The 22653-nt window shown below is 39.2% G+C and overlaps 1 protein-coding gene across 3 annotated transcripts in view; it reads left to right on the top strand.

Moving 5' to 3' along the window:
* The first annotated feature begins 4179 nt into the window (after positions 1-4179).
* LOC123980297 (LIM domain and actin-binding protein 1-like) overlaps positions 4180-22653 on the top strand; it is a 28053-nt gene continuing 9579 nt past the window's right edge. For 2 of the 3 annotated variants that reach the window (XM_046064605.1, XM_046064603.1), the window contains exons 1-4: positions 4180-4334; positions 12071-12258; positions 14632-14677; positions 19265-19699. In XM_046064605.1, the coding sequence (XP_045920561.1) occupies positions 12134-12258; positions 14632-14677; positions 19265-19699 (606 nt within the window). In that variant the 5' untranslated portion in view covers positions 4180-4334; positions 12071-12133. Of the gene's footprint in view, positions 4335-10186; positions 10356-12070; positions 12259-14631; positions 14678-19264; positions 19700-22653 lie in introns of those variants that run through there. The other variant, XM_046064604.1, reaches the window with a different exon arrangement.

Here is a 22653-nt window from a genome sequence, read left to right as displayed (position 1 = left end):
AGGAAGGTCAGTGGAGGGAGGGGGTGGGGTTAAACAAGCCTCAGATGTTTCTCTGCAGCACAGGAATTTCATACATGTGAGGAGGGGAACACACCAGAGTCTTGACAGTAGACCAGTGGTTCACAAGCTTTTTCTGTCATGCCTCTCTTTGAAACCTGAAAAAAAAAGTGTCTCTTCTTCACCGTCAAACTTGTGTCCAACTTGAACACTACATGTTGTTTTACTGTTTGGATAAATCTTCCTAATCTGAATCACGCTAGCATCAAGAGTAGGCTACACTTGTTTATTTGCAAATAAGTCAGAAAATTGGTCTTTTTCACAGGATATACTTTGATCTGTCACAGCAGAAAAAGCAAAGTGTTACTAATAGCATTTATGATGGTGTCTAACTCAAGTGTCCCAGTCAGCCATAAGTCCATACTATACTGAGTCTAAGATGTCTTTAAGTGTGTTAACCATGGATAAGTGGACTTACTCAAACCCGACCCCAATGCATATTAAATTAAACAGAGTTGTGAGTGCTGTTGATGTACACCATTCTCCCAGAATGCAATGCAAAGATGCAAGAAAATTAAATAAATTGTGGGTGGTGGTGACAGCTCCAAGTTGCAGTGACCTATTAGTATGAAGCAGTTAAGTATGTTGATATTTTTGTTTTCTAACTTCTAAAACTGTATACTGTGACCATTACTGTGTAGTACACACTGCATAGTAATATGTAGCATGGATTTGGGACACACAATGTTGGAGGAAGTATTCAGACCCTTTTTTTAAGTAAAAGTACTAATACAACTCTGTGAAAATACTTAAGTATTAAAAGTACTATAATATATGATGTTTCTGGGTTAATATTACAGCTGTATTGATGTGTATGTTGCATTTTACTGCTGTATATGTTTAAAGTTGAGGTCATTTAACTACTTTATATACTGTTGGGTAATTTAATCTGCAGCCGTGCATCATATTCTATCTAAGATCATCATGTGTTTGCAGCGTTGCTGTCCTGTGAGAACAACATATCTCTAAAAAGGAGTAAAAAGTACAGCAAAGTACAATATTTGCCTCGAGGTGTGGTGGAGTAGAAGTACAAAGTTGCATATTATTGACATTCTCAACATAGAAGTAACTCAAATTTGTACTTGCAAGTTTTCCTTTCTGTTCATTATTTTCATTTCTTTACACTTTGGGGGATTCATAAGAGACCGACAAAATAAGAAAATGGTCAAAATCAAAGGAGCAGAGTTCAAGATTTCTTGTCTTTTAGTTTGTAGTATGTTTGAAACTTCAACAACACTGTTAAAGCGTATAAGACTCAAGCCGGATACCTACATGGTGATATCATCTGGATTCTTACTTAAAACATTGGCTCCCTTCAGAGGGACAGAATACATTGCACAGTAGTTTTCCAAGTGATTGATCATGACTCTTATTCTCTGCTCGTTGTAATCCAGGTTTACAAAAAGACGACATACTTGTATCTATACCTCTGAAAATGTTCCTGCATGGTCTTATATCTGTGTGACCAAACTAAATAAAGTAGTGAAGAGTGAAGATGCAGGACACATACTTATGTAAGTGCGTTGGTAGGTTGCCCAGGTATGTGGAATGACATTTAGCCGAGGCCAGTTATTGTCTGAACTGAAAATATCCTGAGCAATGGGCAGCTAGATAGATAGATAGATAGATAGAGATAGATAGATAGATAGATAGAGATAGATAGATAGATAGATAGATAGATAGATAGATAGATAGAGATAGATAGAGATAGATAGATAGATAGATAGATAGATAGATAGATAGAGATAGATAGATAGATAGATAGATAGATAGATAGAGATAGATAGATAGATAGATAGATAGTATAGTTCTTGTCTGACATCTATTGGCACAATGGTAACATTACACAATTTCCTCCCTATGGACTTCAATCTTATCGCCACAACGCCACCTGCTGGACCAAACTATAATTTTGTATAAACCATGCTGGTCCATCACTCTCAATGGTAACTGAATATACAAATATAGAAGTGTGTAAATAATGAACAGTTGAATACATTATACATTTATCTAAAATACCGAGTTGGTAAAATGGATACTTTTATTTTGAAAGGTACTACACAGACTACAGGAAGTGGTGCAAAGTAACTCCAGTAAGTCCATTTAAGTACAACATTGAGGTACTTATGCTTTACTTGAGTATTTAAATTTTCTGCTACTTGCTTCTACTACACTACATTCCAGAGGTTTGTACCTTTTTTTTTACAAGGTGACAATGTTGATTTATTTGTCATTTTACAGCACAGGGTTGGTTAATGAGATGAAGTTTGTAGTTCCCTTAATGCTAGTAAAAGTAAATGTAAAAATTAAATTCACTAGATGGGTGGATAAATAACAAGTCACAGAATTAAAACTAGTTTATTTATTTATTTTTACTCCACTACAGTTATTTGCAGGCCTACTTAGCTTTCAGATTAAGATTTTGCATTAAATAAATATAATACTTTTATAAAATCCAGTGCATTGGTAAAGATTAAACAAGTGGTTCCCAACTGTTTTGGCGTGTGACCCCTTCAAACAGAGTTTCAGAGTTGTCATGTTTCAGATGGTTCACTTAAATAACTGCTCAAAGCCTAAAAACGTCAAATTATCCAACATTGTTTTTTAAAAACAGCAAAGATTATAGAAAATATATATATTTTTAAAATTATCTTTATCTTTTATAATATAACTCTTCCTGTATATAAAGTTTTTAAAACTAGCTCGACCTTTACCAAAACTGTTCTTTACTTATGCATCAGTATTAACATAAAATAATATAATATGTAATAATGTAACACTCACAGGGGCTAGTTTACTTTTACTTTTGATACTTTAAAGGTCCAGTGAGTAACATTTAAAGGGGTATGTTGGGAGAAATGGATTAAAATATTCAATTGTATGTTTTGGTTACCTTAAAATGAGCCGTTTTTATTTACAGAGGGAGCAGGTCCTCATTTATGGAGTCCGCCATGTTGAACCACCAGAAGCCCAGAATGAAAAAAACAAACACTGGCTCTAGAGAAGGCCTTTCACATTTCTTGTGACCACCTTAGTTTCTCCTACACGTTTGAAAGGCGAGTGCTGGTATTCAGGGCCAATCCCAGACCCAATCCCAGTCTCCAGTCTAAAGCCTAAACCCTGAACCCTCCCAGACTTAGTTGACATCACCTGATAAGTGCCTGAGTGCCAGTGGCTGCCAGGGCCTGAAATGGTGTAATGGGACAGCACTTGTCAAAACATGTTATGTACAACTGTGGGTTTGGGACTTTTTATTATACACTTTTTACTTTCTTCATGGCCAAGGCGCTCAGGGACTGACTGCCTGTTTTACAGAGTGGATGAGAGGTCATTTTCAAATATTCAATGTTCTTATTTTTTATCAAAAGAGCAACATACTACTCTTACAGGTAACTTCTTTTTTCTTGTACTTGCTTCTTCCATGTTTACATTAAAGAACAAACACAAAAAAAACCCTGTTTAGTCACAATGCTATGAACTGTGGGAAATTCCCTCAGGCAAAGTCAACAGGGAAAGTTTGCCAAAGGGTTCAATGGGATTGGGATTCAGGACAAACATAAAATAACAATATGCCAAACCAATAATTGTATGTAGCCTTACATGTGTTGGCATTTTCAAGTAAATGTGATATGTTGCAAAGTGCTGTCCCATTTTAGATCCTTCTTGTAACCTTTCGCACTCAAGGATTTACCAGGTGATGTCGCCGACGATATCTGTGAGGGTTCAGGGTTTAGTGTAGAGAATGGGGTTGGTTGCAATCTGCAACTTCACCGCTAGATAAAATAAATCCGACAGGTGGATCCTTTAAGTATACTCTGCTTGATAATACTTCTCTAGTTTAACTTAAGTAGGATTTTGAATGCAGGACTTTTACCTATAATATGGTATTTGTACTGGTATTTATACTAAGCCTACTTTAATGTTTACACTTTACTTAGCCTACTATTTATTATTTGTTTGTGTCCTGCTTCCCTTTAATTAAGAATATGTTCATAATGTTTTTAAATAAAGATTATTTTGAATCGATAAAATTAATTTTATCTCTGCATTTGAATCAGCTGTAAAATCCCACCAATTAAGGCCCACCTCTGACCGCAGAACAGTTCAGTTCAAGTATTAATGCGCCAACGGACAACCTCTGGCGGAAGAATTCAGGCAGCTTTAATTGTGGTTAATTAAAGTTGGTGTTAGTTGCTGAATCACTGCGCTTCCCTTTAGCTGAACTGTGAAGTCAGTCTGAAGTGAGCGAGTCTCTCAAACTACCTGTCGCTGCTCAGGTGAGTAGGCAATGATGTATTGTGAAATACAACTTAAGCAGAAATGAGGTAACTGCGTGAAGAGGAAACAGGTGTTAACAAGATATATCATAGTTCAGCGCTCACGTGTCGAGACAAGCTCGTGAGTCACTGTTCACCTGAGCTGTACCTGTCTCACAGTCTGGTGGGATGACATGTCATTTAAATGAACACCTGAAGTCGGTCATGGTGATTTCTCACCATCACTGCAGTCAGAGTGAATGTGTTATTGGCTGTAGTGGATGAGGAGGTCGGTTCATCTGGACCCGGTTCGCTGGTTCATTTCGGGAAGCAGGCCAAATATGTACAGCAGGTGTATTGAACTATATACTGTATTTTACAGGTGCAGCTGTACATCTGCTGTAGTCTACAGATCCAGATAAACCAACTTCTTGATCCACTACAGAAGCTCTATAATTAACATTTGTTAAAGTAAAGGCCTTCTTATTTGGGAAATATTAAGCAAGTTCGTTATAGCTTCTGATGCTTTGATTTGTTAGTATAGCTGTTGGTTGTTTGCTCAGTCCACTACTTTAGTCCAGGCTAAAATATCTCAACAGCTGATGGGTGGATTGCCGGTAACTTTGGTTCAGACATTAGTGTTGCATCTAGCGCCACCGTCCAACATATTTGACAAAAGGACATTTTTGTCCAATATGTTGGTTTATCACTGTATGCTGGTGGCAGATTGTAACTAATTTACATTTAATCAAGTATTGTACTTAAGTACAATTTTGGAAGCCAATATTGTACTTTTCTACTCCACTACATTTATTTGACAACATATTTGTTCGGATTATTACATACAATACATTACGATGTATTTTTATTGATTAAGGTACCTGGCAGTGTATTAAGTAATTAAACTTTGCTCAACCTTTTACCGACTGTAACATTGAAGCGATACCAACATTAATGTATCGCTAATTATAGTTTTCTGAAATGGGCAATTCTGCATAATGAGTACTTTTACTTTTGGTACTTTAAGTACATTTTGATGCAAATACTTATGTACTTAAGAATGTAAGACTTTACTTGCAGTATTTGAGTATTTCTTCACACTGTTGTATTGCCATTCTTCCACTCCTCTGGCCAAATAAAGATAAAAAACACAAAGTGGACCTTTTTGTTTAGCTTTTTTAACAGTTTGTTTATTTCACAGTGAGCATTACAGCCTCACAGAGCCACTAGTGTCAGTATAAACTCTTTTTTTAAAGGGGCACTCCAGTGATTTTTATAAAGTTGGGGGACTTGCAAGAGAGAGGTTTAACAGAAAAAAGAAATCAAAGCAGCAGAGGCTGAGAAATATTGACCTTTAGTCTTTAATACCGGTCAAATCCACCGTGGGAACCAGACCAATCCTGGAGCTCATGTGTCATTTGCTGTGGCAGGTAAATCTGGTACCCCTCCCATTCAGATCTCCACCCGTCCTGGACCTGGTCGGGCCAAATCACAGTACCTTTCTAATATAGGGCTGGTCTGATACGATGACTTTTGAGACATTTTTGTACACAACTAATATTTGAGGAGCAAACATCGGCACTTATAACTTTTGTTGATAAGAAAGATGTGTTTACTTCTGATAGGATTTGGTAAATTGAATTTACCAGCCACGCTACATCACACATTTTGTTGCTCTGATTTGTTTGGGGGAATTTTAAGTGACATTTTTAATCTGCGTCCGCTGATAATGCCCCTTGGCGATGAGAGGCTAGGGAAAACCCCCAAAACACTAGATCCAGCTCTTCCAAAGTGCCACCAATAACAGTCTTCATTCAGATTATCTGAACATTGAATCATCATTTCTCTTTCCTAATGACGCAGTGAGTCACGACAGGCACTGATTGATGCTGATGATCTCATGCCTGAGATGAGCCAGATGACATGTCCCGTCTTGAACTGTGGAATATTTACCTGTACAGCCTTCACCATCTGAGTGTTGCATGGTAGCTGAGTTGTATAGGATAATGGAGGCAATGTGTTTAATTTATTCTGTGTCATTGTGTAATGACATACACCCACATGGGCTCTAAAATCAGTGGTGTGATGTAACGGGGGTTTTTTGTTTTGTTTTTTTAACTTGACTCAAGTACTGTATTTAAGGACAATTTTGAGGTACCATTTCATTTTACTTTATACTTCTACTGCACTACATTTCAGAGGCAAATATTGTTCTTTACTCCACTACATTTATTTTGAAAGTTTTAGTGACTAGCAACGTTGCAGAGTCAGATTCACCTCTCCAGAGCCAAAGAATCGCATCATGTGTTTGGGATTAGACTTGACTTGCTGTTAACGTGACGTTGATGGTGCTGAAAGTCTTTAGGGCCACCACAGAGCTAAAGTCTTATTATCCAGGGCCTCAATGTACCACTTTTAAACATGGTGGGAGAATAGAAGAAGAAGAATTTGTTGACACAGAATAATCTCCAATTATTAAGTATTTGACATCGATTTTTGAAGTCAGTTTTTCAAGCACAAATTCCAAATATTTGATGACTTTGGCTTCTCACATGTAAGAATTTGCTGCTTTCCTTCTCTGAAATTATAGTTAATTGAATATCTTTGGGTTTTTGGACAGTTGCTGTGACAAAATAAGACCGTTTCACTATTTTCTGATGTTTTTTCAGACCAAAATCAGTTACAGTTAGAGAAAATAATGAGCAGACGAATCAATAATGAAGACAATGTTTAGTTGTAGCCCTAACAGTGTACAAACCAGCATAATGCAGGTATTTTATGTAAAAAAAAATAAAATAAAATACTGAGATTAGTCACTTTATTGCTTATTGAGGTCACTTAAATAATAACACAAATGAAACCGTGTCTAAATATTAAAATGAATAAGGCAAATTGTAATGAAGAAGCACACTGGCTTTATAACTCTGCCCGACAAGCTTTCCACATTTTAAGAAATGACAAAGGTTGAATTCCTGCACACTTTCAGCACTGAGTTTATTAGAGATGCAACGTGGTGGTGTTGGACTATTTGGCTAGATACTATATTCACTATGAAACAACATATTATACTAAAGCCACAGACTGCAACAACTAGTCAAATGTTAGAGAAATTTAAATAGAGGAAATGTGGGGCAGATTGAGAAGTCTCATATCAAAACGGAGAATGTGTTTATAACCTTGAATAAAAACATCCAACAAAGGTTAAAATCAAGGGCAACTGGACTTGGTTGAAGATACTGAAAGACGTTTCGTCCCTCATCCAAAGGACTTCTTCAGTTCTGACTGACTTTTTTTTTTTAAACCCAAGAACACACTAAGACAGATGCTGGTCCACCCCAAAGACCGCGCACCCAAACACAAGAAAAGCAATCTAGTGTATGCGGTCCAATGCAGTGAGGAATGCACAGACCTGTATATTGGGGAGACTAAACAACCACTACACAAACGCATGGCTCAACACAGAAGGGCCAACTCCTCAGGTCAAGACTCTGCAGTCTACTTACATCTGAAGGACAGAGGACACTTGTTTGAGGACCACCAGGTGCACATTTTAGACAGAAAAGATGGATGGTTTGAAAGAGGTGTCAAGGAAGCATCTACACCAGGGTTGAGAAGCCGTCATTGAACAGGGGAGGGGGTCTACGCCACCACTTATCCCCCACTTACAATGTTGTCCTTTCATCACTTCCCAGGAAACTCAACAAACGTAACCTATTGACCTCAGGTGAAGATACCAACGATGGTCGTTCAGTCTTGGCCACAGGTAGTCTCAACGACTGTAACGACTGTCGTCACAGCAACAAGGAACACTAACAAACCAGCGGTATCGATGACCCGGGCCAACGACCCCACTGAGGCTAAATAGCTGAGTTTCCCTGCCAGTCAGTCAGAACTAAAGAAGTCCTTCGGATGAGGGACGAAACGTCTTCCAGTATCTTCAACCAAGTCCAGTTGCCCTTGATTTTAACCTTCGTTGGATAACTATGACCTGGATGACTGAGAATCTTCATAGACATCTTGAATAAAAACAAATCCTTTAACGTTAATGTTTCTGAAGGACAATATAATTACTTACCAAATATGAAGTAAATAGTTTTAGGAGAACATGTCAAAATTTTAACTAAAATACTTAAAATAAACGAGTAAATACATTACATCTACTTATTTGGCAGACGCTTTTATCCAAAGCAACTTACATTTTAGGAACAACATACAATCATTAACGGAGAATCAAATACAGCACGAGATCTACAACCGACGATGCATATTAATAAAAGCAGCAATAAATACTAGTAAGCGCTAATGGCACATATCGTGTCAATGAGGTAAATACCAAGGGAAAGAAGTTGGAGTTAACAAAGTGCAATAAATACAAGATAATTGTAGGGGATAGAAGAAGAACACAAGAAGTGCATGTTAGAGGTGTTATAAGAGGAAGTGTTCTCGGAAGAGATGAGTTTTCAAGAGCTTCTTGAAGTAATGTTGGCCAATATTTTAATGCACCAATAATTCAAACAAATGTGTAAAAAAACAAAGGGGGGGTAACAATTGTATTTAAGAAAACATTGACATACTAACCCATGATATGTTAAAAAATTTACTGCGCGCCTGATTTACCATGTCAGATAGCACTTAAAGGATTTAGTTCACAAATTAATTTAAGTCTCAGATAACGGTACTTAAATACCCATATGTACATTAAAACAGGTTTTGCTTGCTGTATTATTCCTCCTGTTATTACAGGACGATTAAAAACATCCCTTCCTCAAAAGTTTCCTGTGTAAGTGGTGGGGGAGAAAATCCGGTCTTTGTGAAGCTTCAGCAGTCTGAGTTACCAAAGTTAGTCTTCAGCTTCAACTTCTCTCTTTGTGTTACTGTGTTCTGTAGAAACTTTGAAATATGGTACAAATAACACTAACTTTGGCCGATACTAGGGCTGCACAATTAGGCAAAATATCGAAATTGCAATATGGCAAAGTGCACCACATGAAGTGCACTTTTTTTTTTTTTGATGAAGGTCCCACGTGTGATAAAACAGCATTATAATGATGTACTGTAGAGCTGCAGAGATGCCCCGGCCTCTCCAAATGTAAGAAAACATGTTTGTTTGGTACAGACCCCCAACAAATGTCCCATCTTTATGATTTTAATTTTTGTAGAGAAAATTAAAATTGTCTTCCAAAAATGATCATATTCACTAACTGGGAATTATAACGCAAGTCTGTCAAAATAATCCCAATGTTATTTAATTATATATATATATATATATATATATAATTTATTTTACTTACAGTGCAGCCCTAGTTGATACTAGCTTCATTTGTCGAGCTGTCTCATACTAGCTTCTGATAATTTTTAAAATACATTTTTGTACAGAACAAGAACAGAGATTTTTCTCCTGTTTCAATGTGTATATATGGCCGCCTGACTTTGGGGGGAAAAATGTGAACGGGTTAGATGGTTACTTCTCTTTGTGCCTTTTTACAAACAAAACTCAGCAGCATCTAATTTTCTCTCTCAAACCCCCTCCTCCTCCTCCTCCTCCTCCTCCTCCTCCTCCTCCTCCTCCTCCTACCACTCTTCCTCCTTCTTTTTAGTGAAGTCAGCCAGGATTGTGAATGAGTCACATCCTCTACGGTCTTGACCTTGTAGGAAAGTAGTCTGCATTTCACACAGCTTCCAGGAATCCAGCGTGGGATTCCCCCCTCCCCCTCTCAGTCATTACTCCTCCCTGCTGCTTGTCTGCCATGTTGTTCAACACGGGACCCACAGGCGGCTCGTCTCACATACCTTCAGGTTTTGCGCTGCACTCGCACTGAACCCTGCTGATTGGACGGGGAGGGAAACAGGTGGAGGTGAATGCTCCTTCATTATTGAGTGAGAGGCGGTAAATGGGAGGGGTTGGACCTTCCTACTTCCCCGTCTCCATTCAAAAGCACAGGGGGCAGCAGCTGAGGAGGGAAAAGAGAAGGAAGTGCACAAGTAGTGGACGTCTGATTCACACACGAGCGTCAGGGAGTAAAACAGCTGTGACAGTCACAGGTAGGCGGTGTTGTTTTAACATGTTCTGTTCTCCTTTTTGACTTGATGGTGTGGAAATATGGCAGGTTAAACTTCTGTACCACATGTTTCTTTGAAGCTTGAAATCAAACATTCATGTGTTCTTTTAATCTTTTCAATTTGAAATCAGGCATCCAAGGCACCTCCTTTTACTTTTTGAAACTTAAATTTGCGTGACCTGCATCAGTTTTACATACTGCTTTGTTTGCAGTCTAACCCTTGTGACAGAGGAGACCTAGACAGAGTTGTTATCATCCTTCATTTGTGTATGACCTTGTACGAGATAAGTGTGATCCTGTAGTGCGTGGACATTTAGCTTTAATTAAAGTTATAGTTTAAGTCATTTTATTAACCAAACTTGCCAAACATTCGCTGTTTCCAGCCTCTAAGATGTGAGCGTTTGCTGCTTTTCTCGGTTTTCTGTCATTGCTGAAACTGAATATCTTTTGGGTTTTGGGCACACTGGGCTCAGGGGAAATTGTGATGGGCTCTATCACTATTCTGACATTTTAAACAATGTATCATGAAAATATCTTAGTTTTTACTAATCATCAGATAAGAGACTTTATTGGAGAGCAACACATCACAAATTCTCGTGGTTGTAGAATTGAATGAGTCAATCTTAATTAGGCAACATCCCACAGTGTGTGATCATAATTATTTACTTTGGGTTTCTGCCTTTTCTAACGAAGCCAAGACAAATTGAGATAGCACTCTAATAATTTGTAATGGGCATTTTTCACTATCCTGATGTTTTTATAGACCAAAAGATGAATCTGTTCGAATCGAAAAGAAATCAGCAGATTAATCTATAATGACAATGGAAAATACTACGTTACATTATCGTCTGTAAATGTTCTTGTGCTGTCATTTTAATTCAGTTGCAGGGGGAATATTTAACACAAAGGAGACGGTGTTGTAGAAATGAACGAGCCAGTCCTACCTATCGCACAACAGTGCACCTGCTGAGTGACGTCAGGCCTATGAGTCGAGGCTCTGCCGTCACCAGCCCGCTCATCGACTTCATTGTTTAAGTCATCGGCAGCGTTTATAACTCAGAGATGAGTTATTAGTTGTAATGTGACGGTGCTGCTGCGTGTGCCTGCTTGCCCTTGGCCTTGAGGCTGTGGAGTTGCAGCATAGGCAAGCATGTAGAGACGTGTGTTATGTGAAAGTGTGTGTACACAGGACGTTATTTTTTTTTTTTTTGTGTGATGCTGGTGTATCAGTTGTCTTGTCTGCTGGTAGTTGCCCTGGAGGCTCAGATGGAGCTGTGTCACACAGGGAACAGATGGTCAATGGCTGTGTGACGCGCTCTATTGACTTTCTGACTCAGACACTGCAGCCAGTCCATGCTGCGGTGGTGACAGTCAAATGTGTTGTCTGGCAAAATGTATTGATTTCTGGGTGAGTTTTTGTACTGATGTATAAAAGTGGCATGTCTGATCTAGAGCCTGTGCTTTAACTATAAAGCATGGCATTTATTTAGCAGTATGAGAAGGGTGTTTTTAAACATTTAAATGCACAGGAAGGGTGCTTTTTATATTGTGCTTAATCTCTCCAGTTAAAGCTGCAAAACTAGAGAGAAGAAGTAGGTTAAATCAACAGTTTACCAGCACTACATGTGCTTATTTGCATTGGTTTTGCTTGTGCTCAACTTGTGCTCTTTCTTTTTGTGCCCTCTCCTCTCTCTCAAGAGTTACGACGTGTGTTCCTGGCAAGCTGACAAGACAGATTGATCGCTCAGACGTGCAGCAAAGATGGCCTCCATCGCTCCGTTCAGCCGCAGACAGTGGGCGTCCCAGTCACTGAGGGTCACCGCCAAGGAGCTGTCCATCGTCTCTACCCGGGGTAAAAACAACGCCATCGCAGAGCGCTTCTCCAAGTAAGTCAATGCTCACGATTAGCTCTCTCTGTCTCTGGCTTCCACCATGAGTTTAATAATTTACCAGCAACCACTCAAGCAGATATACACACTACTCATCCTGCTGTTGCCTCAGCTTCTGATCAGAAATGAGGTCATGGGTCTCTGCACAACTTTTTCTCGCCACTCAGCTGATTTAGTTTCCTCTTTTTTTTGTAAAAATAAAACTTTTCGCAACATTAGCAACATCTGTTACTCCAGTGGTGCATGTATCAGGTCTGGTTCAGAGACTTAACTAAGTGAAACTGAGGTGAATAGACCCCCACTGCAACCCCCATTTCCATTAAACACGACAATATCAAGTTACAAATGTGTGAATTGAGAATGTGGTTGCACAGTTGGACGTTTCCTCTCTGCACTTACTCAGTCTGACCACTAGGAGTTAGTACTGCTCTGTTTTTTGGTAAGGGATACAGTCTACAGTATGTTTTCCTCCTTTTTATATGTAAGTGGTCCATTTTTGTTTTCAGATAAATGATAATCAAACCCCCCAAAAAACTGTTGCCGACACCCTATATTGAGAGTAATGTGCAGTTAATTCCTGTATTTTAATGACAAAACAAGACTGTCATATTACAATGGAAAATTATATCATAAATATGTGGATATGGCAAAAAATACAAGGATCAAGGAAAAAATAACTTTAAACAATATCCAAAAGCAAAAAGATTTTCAATAAAACCAACAACAATATAAAAACAATATACATTAGGTTCATAAGGTCAGAATGTAATAAAGATGCCAGGAAAGAAGGAGAGCAGGCAGCCTGAAGAGGATTAGTTGTTGAGCTAATGGTGCTTTTAAACTTAATATATTTGAAATACTGAATAGTTATCTGTCTTTAGGTCTCTTGAAACAATTTAAGCAGCAAAAACATGAAAACATGCTGCTTTCTTTGTGTCACATTTGGTACAGACTGTATTAAACTCAGTGTCATAACTGAATCTGATATCTGGAGTCACATGTAATTTATAAATGATCTTTGTATTTCACTTTAATGAAATTTAGTTAAACAACTTTTCTTTGTAGGATTCAGTAATTTTGAGTTTCCAGTCATGCTTTTTGTCTAATGTATGTCTAATTCCCATGAGCATGTGTGGCATTAGTGGGAAGATTTATCGCAATTGATGATTTCATTTTATAAAAAAGTAACTTTTATAAGGTGTTTTTTTATAAATGAAGACTGATTTTAAGTAATAATTCTTCTAGAAAACCAAGTTCCACCTTGTCTTTATAGACATGAGCTAAGTTGATGGCATATTTGTAAATATCGAATCCATCATCAACCGAGAGATTGATTTTATTACTCAAATAGACCTTCCACTTCCCGCCAGATCTGAAATCCATGAATGAGTCCATTCAGGTTTGGAGGGAAGTGAGGATTATATACCACAATGCAAGGAAGGAAAAAGATCATCTCAGTGTTTTGCATGTTTTGTCAGACAATGTGAAAGGGTTTGTGTTCCTGAGTCCAGGCTTAAAAATACTATAGATTTAGTCCAGGTGCAAAAGGTGACTAAATGTGACAAAACCTTTCAGTCGTTGGGAGAAATGGATTGGTTTTGCACCTGAAGAGCCTCTTGTACTTCTTCTGTCAGAGTACGGGAAAAATTTTTGTCTGTGAACAAACTTTGTCTTTTTACCATACTGTAAAAATGCTGCCTCTCTTTATAAGGTAAATCAGACAGTTAAAACTCCAAACTGATGAAATGTGGCCTTGGTGTCCTCGTCCATCCAATGTGTCAGGTGCCCTTTGTTTGGGAGCTCCAGTGTACAAAGTTACAGTAGCAACAGAGAAGACCCCTGTATTGTAGACGCAATTGCAATTTTGCCAACTTTAATAGGTCTTTTGTTATCCCATATAAAACCATATGAACATCTGTGCAGATACGGAGCTTCAAAGTGTTCAATATTAAATAAATAAAGAAGACATTATGAAATGAAGACAAGAAATAAGTCTACCTTTTTAGGTAGTTTAACCCTATTAAACAGTTTAGACTGTTTCTCAGGATAATACAGGACGTCATTGAACCTCAAGTCAGACAGATTTTCTTGAGGTAAAACGTTGAAACTTTTTAGTCTTTTTAGAAGCAGAGGCGGACAAATCCACTTGTCACTTCCTGTGCCTCCTCGGTGTGACGTAGCGTGGGCTAAAAGATTTTCCATCCAGATCAACTGTAACGCATGAAATCATCTAATGTTTTTGGAGAGGAGCAGGATAATTTCATTCATTTCCTGGGTGTGTACAGCAGGATAAGGCAGGACCAGCAGTTTGTGACCATAAAATATTTTCTATTCTCAGTCTGTCCTGCATCTTGTCTTTTTCCCCCTAAGGTACCAGATGGCAGCAGAGGAAGGCAATGCAGAGAAGAAGAAAATGGTAGGTACCGTATTAAGTATGAAACATGTCTGGTATGCACGCGCAGATTCACTCCTTCACAGTGGTGGAAAAGGTATTTAGATCCTTTACTCAAGTAAAAGTATCAACAAACGTCCTGCATTGATTTTACTTCGGTAAAATGTGTTTTTTAAGGTTGTAAGATTAAAGAACAGCCCCCCAAGACTTTGAGCTTCTTTATAAACTGTTGGATAGTTCAAAGACCCTGCACACCCATCGTCCACCCCCGCTGGTATTTGCTCTGATTTTTATCTGATAAGGGTTTTCTTTCCTCAGGACTGTGTGGGCATGCACAGACAAGGCTTTATTGACTTTATCATCACTTACTTTCCTGTTGAGACAAGTTACGTTATCATTCTTATTAATACATGGGCCTGTAGTTTCATTCTAATGCATCTCTTTTTATAAGTTGATCATGTGTAAAACTGTTGTATTATAATTTAAAGAATTGTTTTGGAGAACAAGTAACATAAAATTTAAATTATCTAGGAAAGTACTTCAAAATTGTACTTGTGTACAGTTCTTGAGCAAATCTACCTCATGTTCCTATTATACTGGTACACACATACTATATAGAGTTGCTAACACACCTGTTGATCCACATGCTGCAATTTAAGGCTTAAAAAAAAGCTTCTCCACACATTCCAGCAGCAAAAGTAGGCGAGCTATGTCAGCTCCTCCTTCCATGCAGCAGTGGTAACAAGACGCCTCCGTCCCACCTGATCTGTGTGGGCTTGTTAGTACCTAGAAGACTCTCACTGTGGGGAGAGAGCACAGCAGGGAGGGTGCAGGGTCAGAAAGCTTCATTACAGTCTCAGGTAGGTGTGTTGCTTTTCTTGTGCACAGCCAGATTTTAATCTCCTTCTTGATTATTGGTGTAGTTTTAATTCAAGGAAATTAATAGGGGATAAGAGCTTTTCAGCCTTTTGGTGCATGCAGTGTTCAGGATTCTGTAATTTTCTTTTTGTTCCATTTATGTTTTACTAAGATTAAAACACACCTTTTTTTTTTTTTTTTTTTTTTGTAATGAAAGTTTACTATTTTCCTGCCTTTTTTGTTTTACCTTACTTCCCTGTTATTTTTGTTGCAGCCCTTTTATGCAGAAATGTTCTTTTTAAAGATATTGAGTTCTTTTGGTTGATTGTTATGAAAGTCTACCGCTTTGGTCCAGACTGAAATCTCAACAACGATTGGATATAATGTCTTAAAAGTTTGTGCAGACGTTCATGATTCCCAGAGGATGAATCTTAATGACTTACATGGTCCCCTGACTTTTCCTCTTGCACCTTCATGAGGTTAAAATCTTTAAAAATTGTAAAATACTTTGGTGTATAACCTGTGACTCTAATAACATTCCCATCAGCCCCAGCTAGGGCTCTAACATTTCTTTTTTCACCTCCGTACTGGAAAAAACAATTTAAATGGTCCCTTAGTAAATGCCGGCCATCCCAGTTAATATAAAATGTAATTTTTTCTACAATACAACTATTTTAATAATTAAAAGTGTTGCATGGCATACATAAAACATGATGCGAATGATAAATTAGCTCACATTTTGTTTAACATTTCTTCATCTCGTTTGCGGAATGTTTTGCAAAATTTGAGGATGGCATTGTATTTAGAGGTCACCGTTTGCTAACATGCTAAACTAAAATGAGAGAACATGGTAAACATCTTACCTGCTAAACATACGCTTGTTAGGATTTAGCCTAAAGCACCACTGGGTAGAGCCTCACAGATCCGAGGGCGTGGCTGTCGAGTGTAGTTTTTTGTTGTGTGTCTGGTTACTTCAAAGTAATTTTTTATTTTATTTTTGAAGATATTGTGTTCTCTTTTTTTTTTTTTGTACTGGATAGGGTATTCTTTTTTTATATATATATATATTTTTGTTCTTGTTTTTGCTGGAAATTCAATGACTGTTCTGCAGCATTTTTTTGGCATCCCATTATCTGTTTTCTGTGGGGGGGCAAAACAGAAACTAAAGGGAGTCTGGTCAAATGTGTTACTGGTAAGACCAATCCCTAAAATAAACATTAGATAAAGATAACAACAGGCTGGTTAAGTCTTGGTGGAAAGGTGTTTTGTCCTCTGAGGTTTCCAGCAGTCTCTCCCTTTTACCTTTTTCTCATTTCCTGGACTTATTTTCCCTCTCTCGCTTTCCCTCACTGACTGTCTCTGTTTCTGATTTTCTCTCCCTCCCTGCCCCTCGCCCACTTCACTCCCTCTGTTTCCTTCCCTCTGTGTTGTAGGGGGGTGGGCTAGTTACTTAATGCTGCTCTGATCACTTCTCAAGACTCTCACATCTGGGACAGCTTGTAGCCTTTCCAGCCGGCCAGCAGACACACTCGACACACTCACACGAACACACAACGCCAACTGGACAGCCGGGTCGTCAGCCTTTCAGGTTTTTACTCTCTACTTTGGCAGTTTTTCCAGCTCTGTCGCTTCCTGTTCTGCATCCAGAAGAACCGTGTTTATAGACGTGCATGCTGAGCTGCTCACAGCTCTTTGTCTTTCTGTGCAGTTGTTTCTGTTACTGTCTTTTCTCCTCTTCATGAAGCTGAAATTGTTTGCTTGCTTGTAGTTTAATGTGTGTGTGTGTGTGTGTGTGTGTGTGTGTGTGTGGACAGCATTATATTTAGTGTTTTTTAGCTTCATTCAGCAGTTGGAGGATCAGGTGGCATCAGTCCAACATTGAGGGAATTCACTGAGCAAACCAAAAACAGATTTAGAGAGCAGCTAGCATCCCTCAGTGTGAGTCTTTATAGTCCAAACAGTGAGTCATCATATTTAAAGTGTTGATGTGTGACTGTTTGTGTAGCTGGCAGTTCATCTTCTTGCTCCTTTGTTTAAATCTCGTGCGTCCACAGTCGTAAGTGCTCATATGCTGTACCTGTGTCTGCATGATAGACATCAAACTAAAGTTATTTGGTCAATTTAAGTGACTAGTTGATCGACGGACTTTTTTATTGTAACTTGTGTGAAAAGTTAACTGTGTCTCTTGGTTTTGGACTGTTGGTCAAACAAAACATGTAACTTGAAGACGTCACCTTGAGTTACACTTCCCCCCCCCCCCCCCCCCCCCCCCCCCACATTATAGACAAATTAGTTTAAGCATAAGTCAATTAATCAATTATGTGTTTTTTTTTTTTTTTTTTTATGGGAATTACTCTTAAGTAATTTTTCAAACAAATTCCAGCTTCTCAAATGTAATAACTTGATGCTTTTCTTTGCCTCATGGGATTAGTTAACTAAATATCTTTTGGACTTCTTGAACTAAACAAAGAATTTGTGCTTCCAGGATATTGTGATGCGACATTTTGCACATGTTTTATGACATTTTACAAACAATCGATAAATCAGCAGATTAATGGATAATGAAAATAATTGTTAGTTCTACATCTGACCTGGGTCGGGTTTTGTTTGAAAATACAGTTTAGTTCAGTTTGAACAAATATGTGACATTTTATTTTGTCTTAAATCCATGTTTGAAAAAGTGACGCCGACATAAAATCAGTCAGATGCGTTTTTTTTATCTTGTGGATTTGGAGTGTAGAGCTGAACCGATTAGTCAGTTAATCATGATGGATAGAAAATTAATGGGCAGCTTTCATGATAATCAGTAAATCATTTCAGTCATATTTCAAACAGTTTTGCCAAACATTTGCTGGTGTAGCTTCTTAAGATTTTCTGCATTTATTTGTTAGTAAACTGAATATCTCCTGGGTTTTGAACTGTTGGTCGGACATAACATTCGAAAATGTCAACTTGGAAATTTTCCCACTATTTTGTGACATGTCATAGCAAAAACAATAACTTAATTGAAAAATAATTGGCAAATTAATGGATAATGAGAATAATATTTGTAGCCCTAAAATTTTGTATATCTGTATGATAGACTGTAGTTTGTACAGTAGATCCAGTTGGATTTGCAGTGTAGGATTTCTACTCAGGAGACGTTTCTGAATTGTCCTGATACATAAACTCCAATGTGATACTTGAAGGCTGAAACTAAATGTTAATTATTGTTTACAATTAAGTTCAGGACAAATGTTTTATATCCTTTTTTTTTTTCTGTCCTCATCCATGGTTTCAAAAAGTGAAGGCGCAAAATCAGTAAGACTTGTTCCTTCATCACTATGAACACATGGACATAGGTTATTAGGACTCAGTTCCACATACACCGACCTGTTGCTGTAAATACTCACTGGAGAACCAAATGTGTGTTAATACGCTGCTACAAATAGTCCCAACAAATTAACTATTTACTCCCGTTTAAGTAACGTTTGCTGAAAACTACAGTGCCCATCTGTTTTATTACAGAGCCTTATTCAAAAATGCCACTATAAACTCATGAGGCTTTTTAAAAAAAGATTTAGGTCTTCAGCGGGAACCAGTTGTTTGCTTGAGGCAGATTGTTGGTTTTGGTGTGTTTTGTGAGCTTTGGTGATTTAAAGAAAACAGATTCCAGCCTTATCTTTTAACCCAGGATTAAAATGCATTTATGGTCTCCGACTGAATCAGATCCCTTAGTGTAAATAACAGCTGAGTGCTTTTGTTTCTCTGCAGGTTGCAGAACCTCTACCCTCAACACTGCGCAGCGGGAATCTGAGTGTTTTAAAGAAACGCTGGGAACAGCAGCAGCCGTCCAGCCACAGAACCCAACCTCAAGCCACGCCCTGCAGCCCTGTTGACCCTCTGACCCACATCAGTCAATCAACGAGCCCCAAACCAAGACCTACATTACAGATTGAGAACCAGCCCAACACCTTGAAAACCACCACACACTCGCAAGACCAGGATACAGAGCCGGAGACGCAGATCCACTCTCAGACCAGCTACAACCAGCTGATCTCAGCTCAAGCTGAGGATCTGACCGACATGGAGGCGAAGCCCAGAAGAGATGGAGCAGCAGCAGCTGAAGTACCTGACTGTGAGAAGCCCAGTGTTCCTCTCAACAGCCTCAAGATGATGTTTGAGAAGGGAGAGAACCTGACGGACAAGGCAAGTATTCTCTTTTCAGTGATGGTGACCTGCAGGTTCGGTCCTTGTATCTTACTCTCGTGAGTAAACAGGATCAAGCACTTTCATTAGAACTGATCATGTTTCATAACATGGAGTCAGAGGTTAATGAGTTGTAAGTTTGCAGTCTGAAGAGTCCGACACTTTCTTTAGTTTCATCTGAAACAGAACAGGATTATAATTAGTTTTGGTTTAAGTGTGTGTGTGTGTGGGGTGTAAAAACAACAAGTAGACAGATCCCTCCAGTGCTGTCATGCTACTAGTCACATGGTGCAGCCTCATTTCACCATCCTTCAACTCAACACACACACCCATACTCAGCTGACTTGTACATCCTCTGGACAAGCATCATTGACCGGAGCTCTGCTTCATGCGCCTCGGGTAGCTAACTGCGTGTTTTGTGGAGCATAAAAGTCGGAGGCATTTAATGCCCAGTCATGCGTTTCCTCAGGGCGTGTAAAATGTAAAGCGCTCATACTTGAGGTGTGACATGTTAACAACGGCCATGCTGTGTTTCCTCAACACAGAGCAGCCTTTTATGACAGGAAGAGGTGTTAAGAAGCATACTGATGTTTTAGTGTTTGGGTCAGTGGTGTTCTGCAAGTTGAGTCGGCTGGATTTAGTAGTCTTCCTGATCAATTTATTTCATATGATAGATGTTTTCTCTGCACTATACTGTACATGATCGATGAGAACAAATAGCAGCATAGTCATTTAAACCGCTGAAGTAGATATTTTTATATTAATGGATCACATGACTACTTGTATCTGAAAGGGCTCACTTATAATGAAGAACCCACAAAAAAAATCACTTTGTCTTTTCATGGGATTTGTGGAGAAAAAGGAAAAATATGGAACCTCACCAGACTTATCCTCAAAACCTGATCTAGTTTCTGAGATTTCATGGGAACCAGAACCAACAAAGGGAGTGACCCTTTGCAAAAAAAAAAGAGACCCGTAGTCAGAAAACATTAAAAAAATGTGCTGTTCTAACAAAGATTTTGTTTTTCCACCGCTTTCAACTCAACACTGACCTCATATGTGGGCTGTTAAAAAGTGAGCACCATGGGGAGTAGGGAGTGATTTGGAAAAGTTGTGTTTTTTTTTATTTTTTTTTATTGCATGTTGCACGGTTGTCTTACCAAAGGAGGAATTGTTTAGGGAAATCCTCAAGCAGAAATACAAGATCTATACAGTTCTGTAGACACAGTCGAGGGAGCTTTACAATGGCGTCCACTGTATAGCTGAGGCCGGGCCTTCTGCTTCTCTTTGTTGAGCTCCCCTTCACAGGGCAGATGATGTAATGGTGCAGGCTGGCAGGCTCATGACTGCAGACAGCTGATCTGCGCCTCTTCAGACCGTCTCCCCTAAGGCCATCAAAGCTCCCCTCCTCCACTCATCAATCATCCCTGTTGTCCACTTCACTGCTCCTCAGCCTGCCATACATCTCTTCTGTTTTCTCTCTCAACCCTATCCTCCTCTTCCTCCTACACATCATCAGAGACCTCGATCTCCTCGCTCTCCATTTTTGTTTTAGCTGGTGTTGGTCCACAACTTTGGTCCAGACTGAAATATCTCAATATATACTGGCACACAATTTTGTACGGACATTCATGGTCCCCAGAGAATAAATCCGAATTACTTGATCCCTTGACTTTCCCTCTAGCACCACTAAGAGGTTCACATCTGTGGTTCTGAGTGAAATGTCTCAACAACTATTGGATTGATTACCATGGCATTTGGTAGAACATTCACTAGATGTCGCTGTCATCTTGAACTTCTACTAGCGAGCCCTGTCATTAGGTGTGTTTGACTTCAGCTTTGCAGCGCTGACTTAACATGATGCATGCTGGACTCAATATAAAGTGTGCTGGTTAGAAATTTTGTCCATCTTTCACTGGCGCTGCAAAAACGTCAACATGTCACATGACATTAAAAACGTGGCGGGAGCAAAGTGGCTGCAGTTTTCTGATTCCAGCGACAGTAGTTGCTTTTCTCCAGCTGCACCAAGTTGGAAACACCTTTTTGCCCGATGTCTCGAGATCGGTCATTGCTCTAAGCTCACGCACTCTACGGGAGGTAGAATGTGTCCGACCACTGCAGTCACCGCAGCTTATGTTTGACTATCAAGTCGGCGAAAGTCGGTCGTAGTCATCTCGAACGCACCTATGAGTTGCTGCCATTTTGAACTACTACTTGACCTACAAAGATGGTTTACTTGACTTATTATATGGCCCACATTGAAAAGGTTTGTCCACCTCTGCCTTCATTTTTCTTCAGTTTATGACTTTTGAAACTAATAATAATCCCATCCTCCTTAGCTGTACTGTGTACTGGTACTGAATTTAGTGCTAATTAGCAAATGCTAGTATGCTGAACTAGAACAGTGAACATGGTACAAATTTAGCTGCAAGAAATTCATGTGTAAGCGTTGTCATTGTGAGAACGTTAGCATTTAGCTCAAAGAAAAGCCTCACAGAGCTGCCAGCGTGTCTGTAGACTCTTAGTGTTATTACATATCTCACCCCAGCCCATATCTAAATAACTCCTCTCCCCTATGCAGGCTGGGTGAAGCATGGTGTCATCAAATGCTATGAAATTAATTGACCCTCACCCTGCTCGCCTAGCAAATCAACCCCTCCCTCCCTCCCACACACTCACAGCCCTAGCCCAGTTCAGCCCCTATACCTCCCTCCCTCCTTAGCTCCCCCCCCCCCCAACCACCGCACCAGATGCTCCCCCACCACCGTCCTGTCCCAGTTGACTCCACCCTGTTCACCAACCGCTTTATTCTGAGGCAGGGGGTCCGTGACACTGAAAAAACAATCCAAACCAGCACATACACACCCCCTTAACCATCTGTAACACCATGGCACACTTTGTCTCCCCTTCTGTCTGCATCCCCACCTTCATCCGGCCGCACCCCCTCTTGCACC

The sequence above is a fragment of the Micropterus dolomieu genome, linkage group LG12, assembly GCF_021292245.1.
Source record: "Micropterus dolomieu isolate WLL.071019.BEF.003 ecotype Adirondacks linkage group LG12, ASM2129224v1, whole genome shotgun sequence".
NCBI classification, from domain to species: domain Eukaryota; kingdom Metazoa; phylum Chordata; class Actinopteri; order Centrarchiformes; family Centrarchidae; genus Micropterus; species Micropterus dolomieu.
Note: the sequence above shows the minus strand (reverse complement) of the source record. Positions and strands in the feature narration are given on the sequence as shown.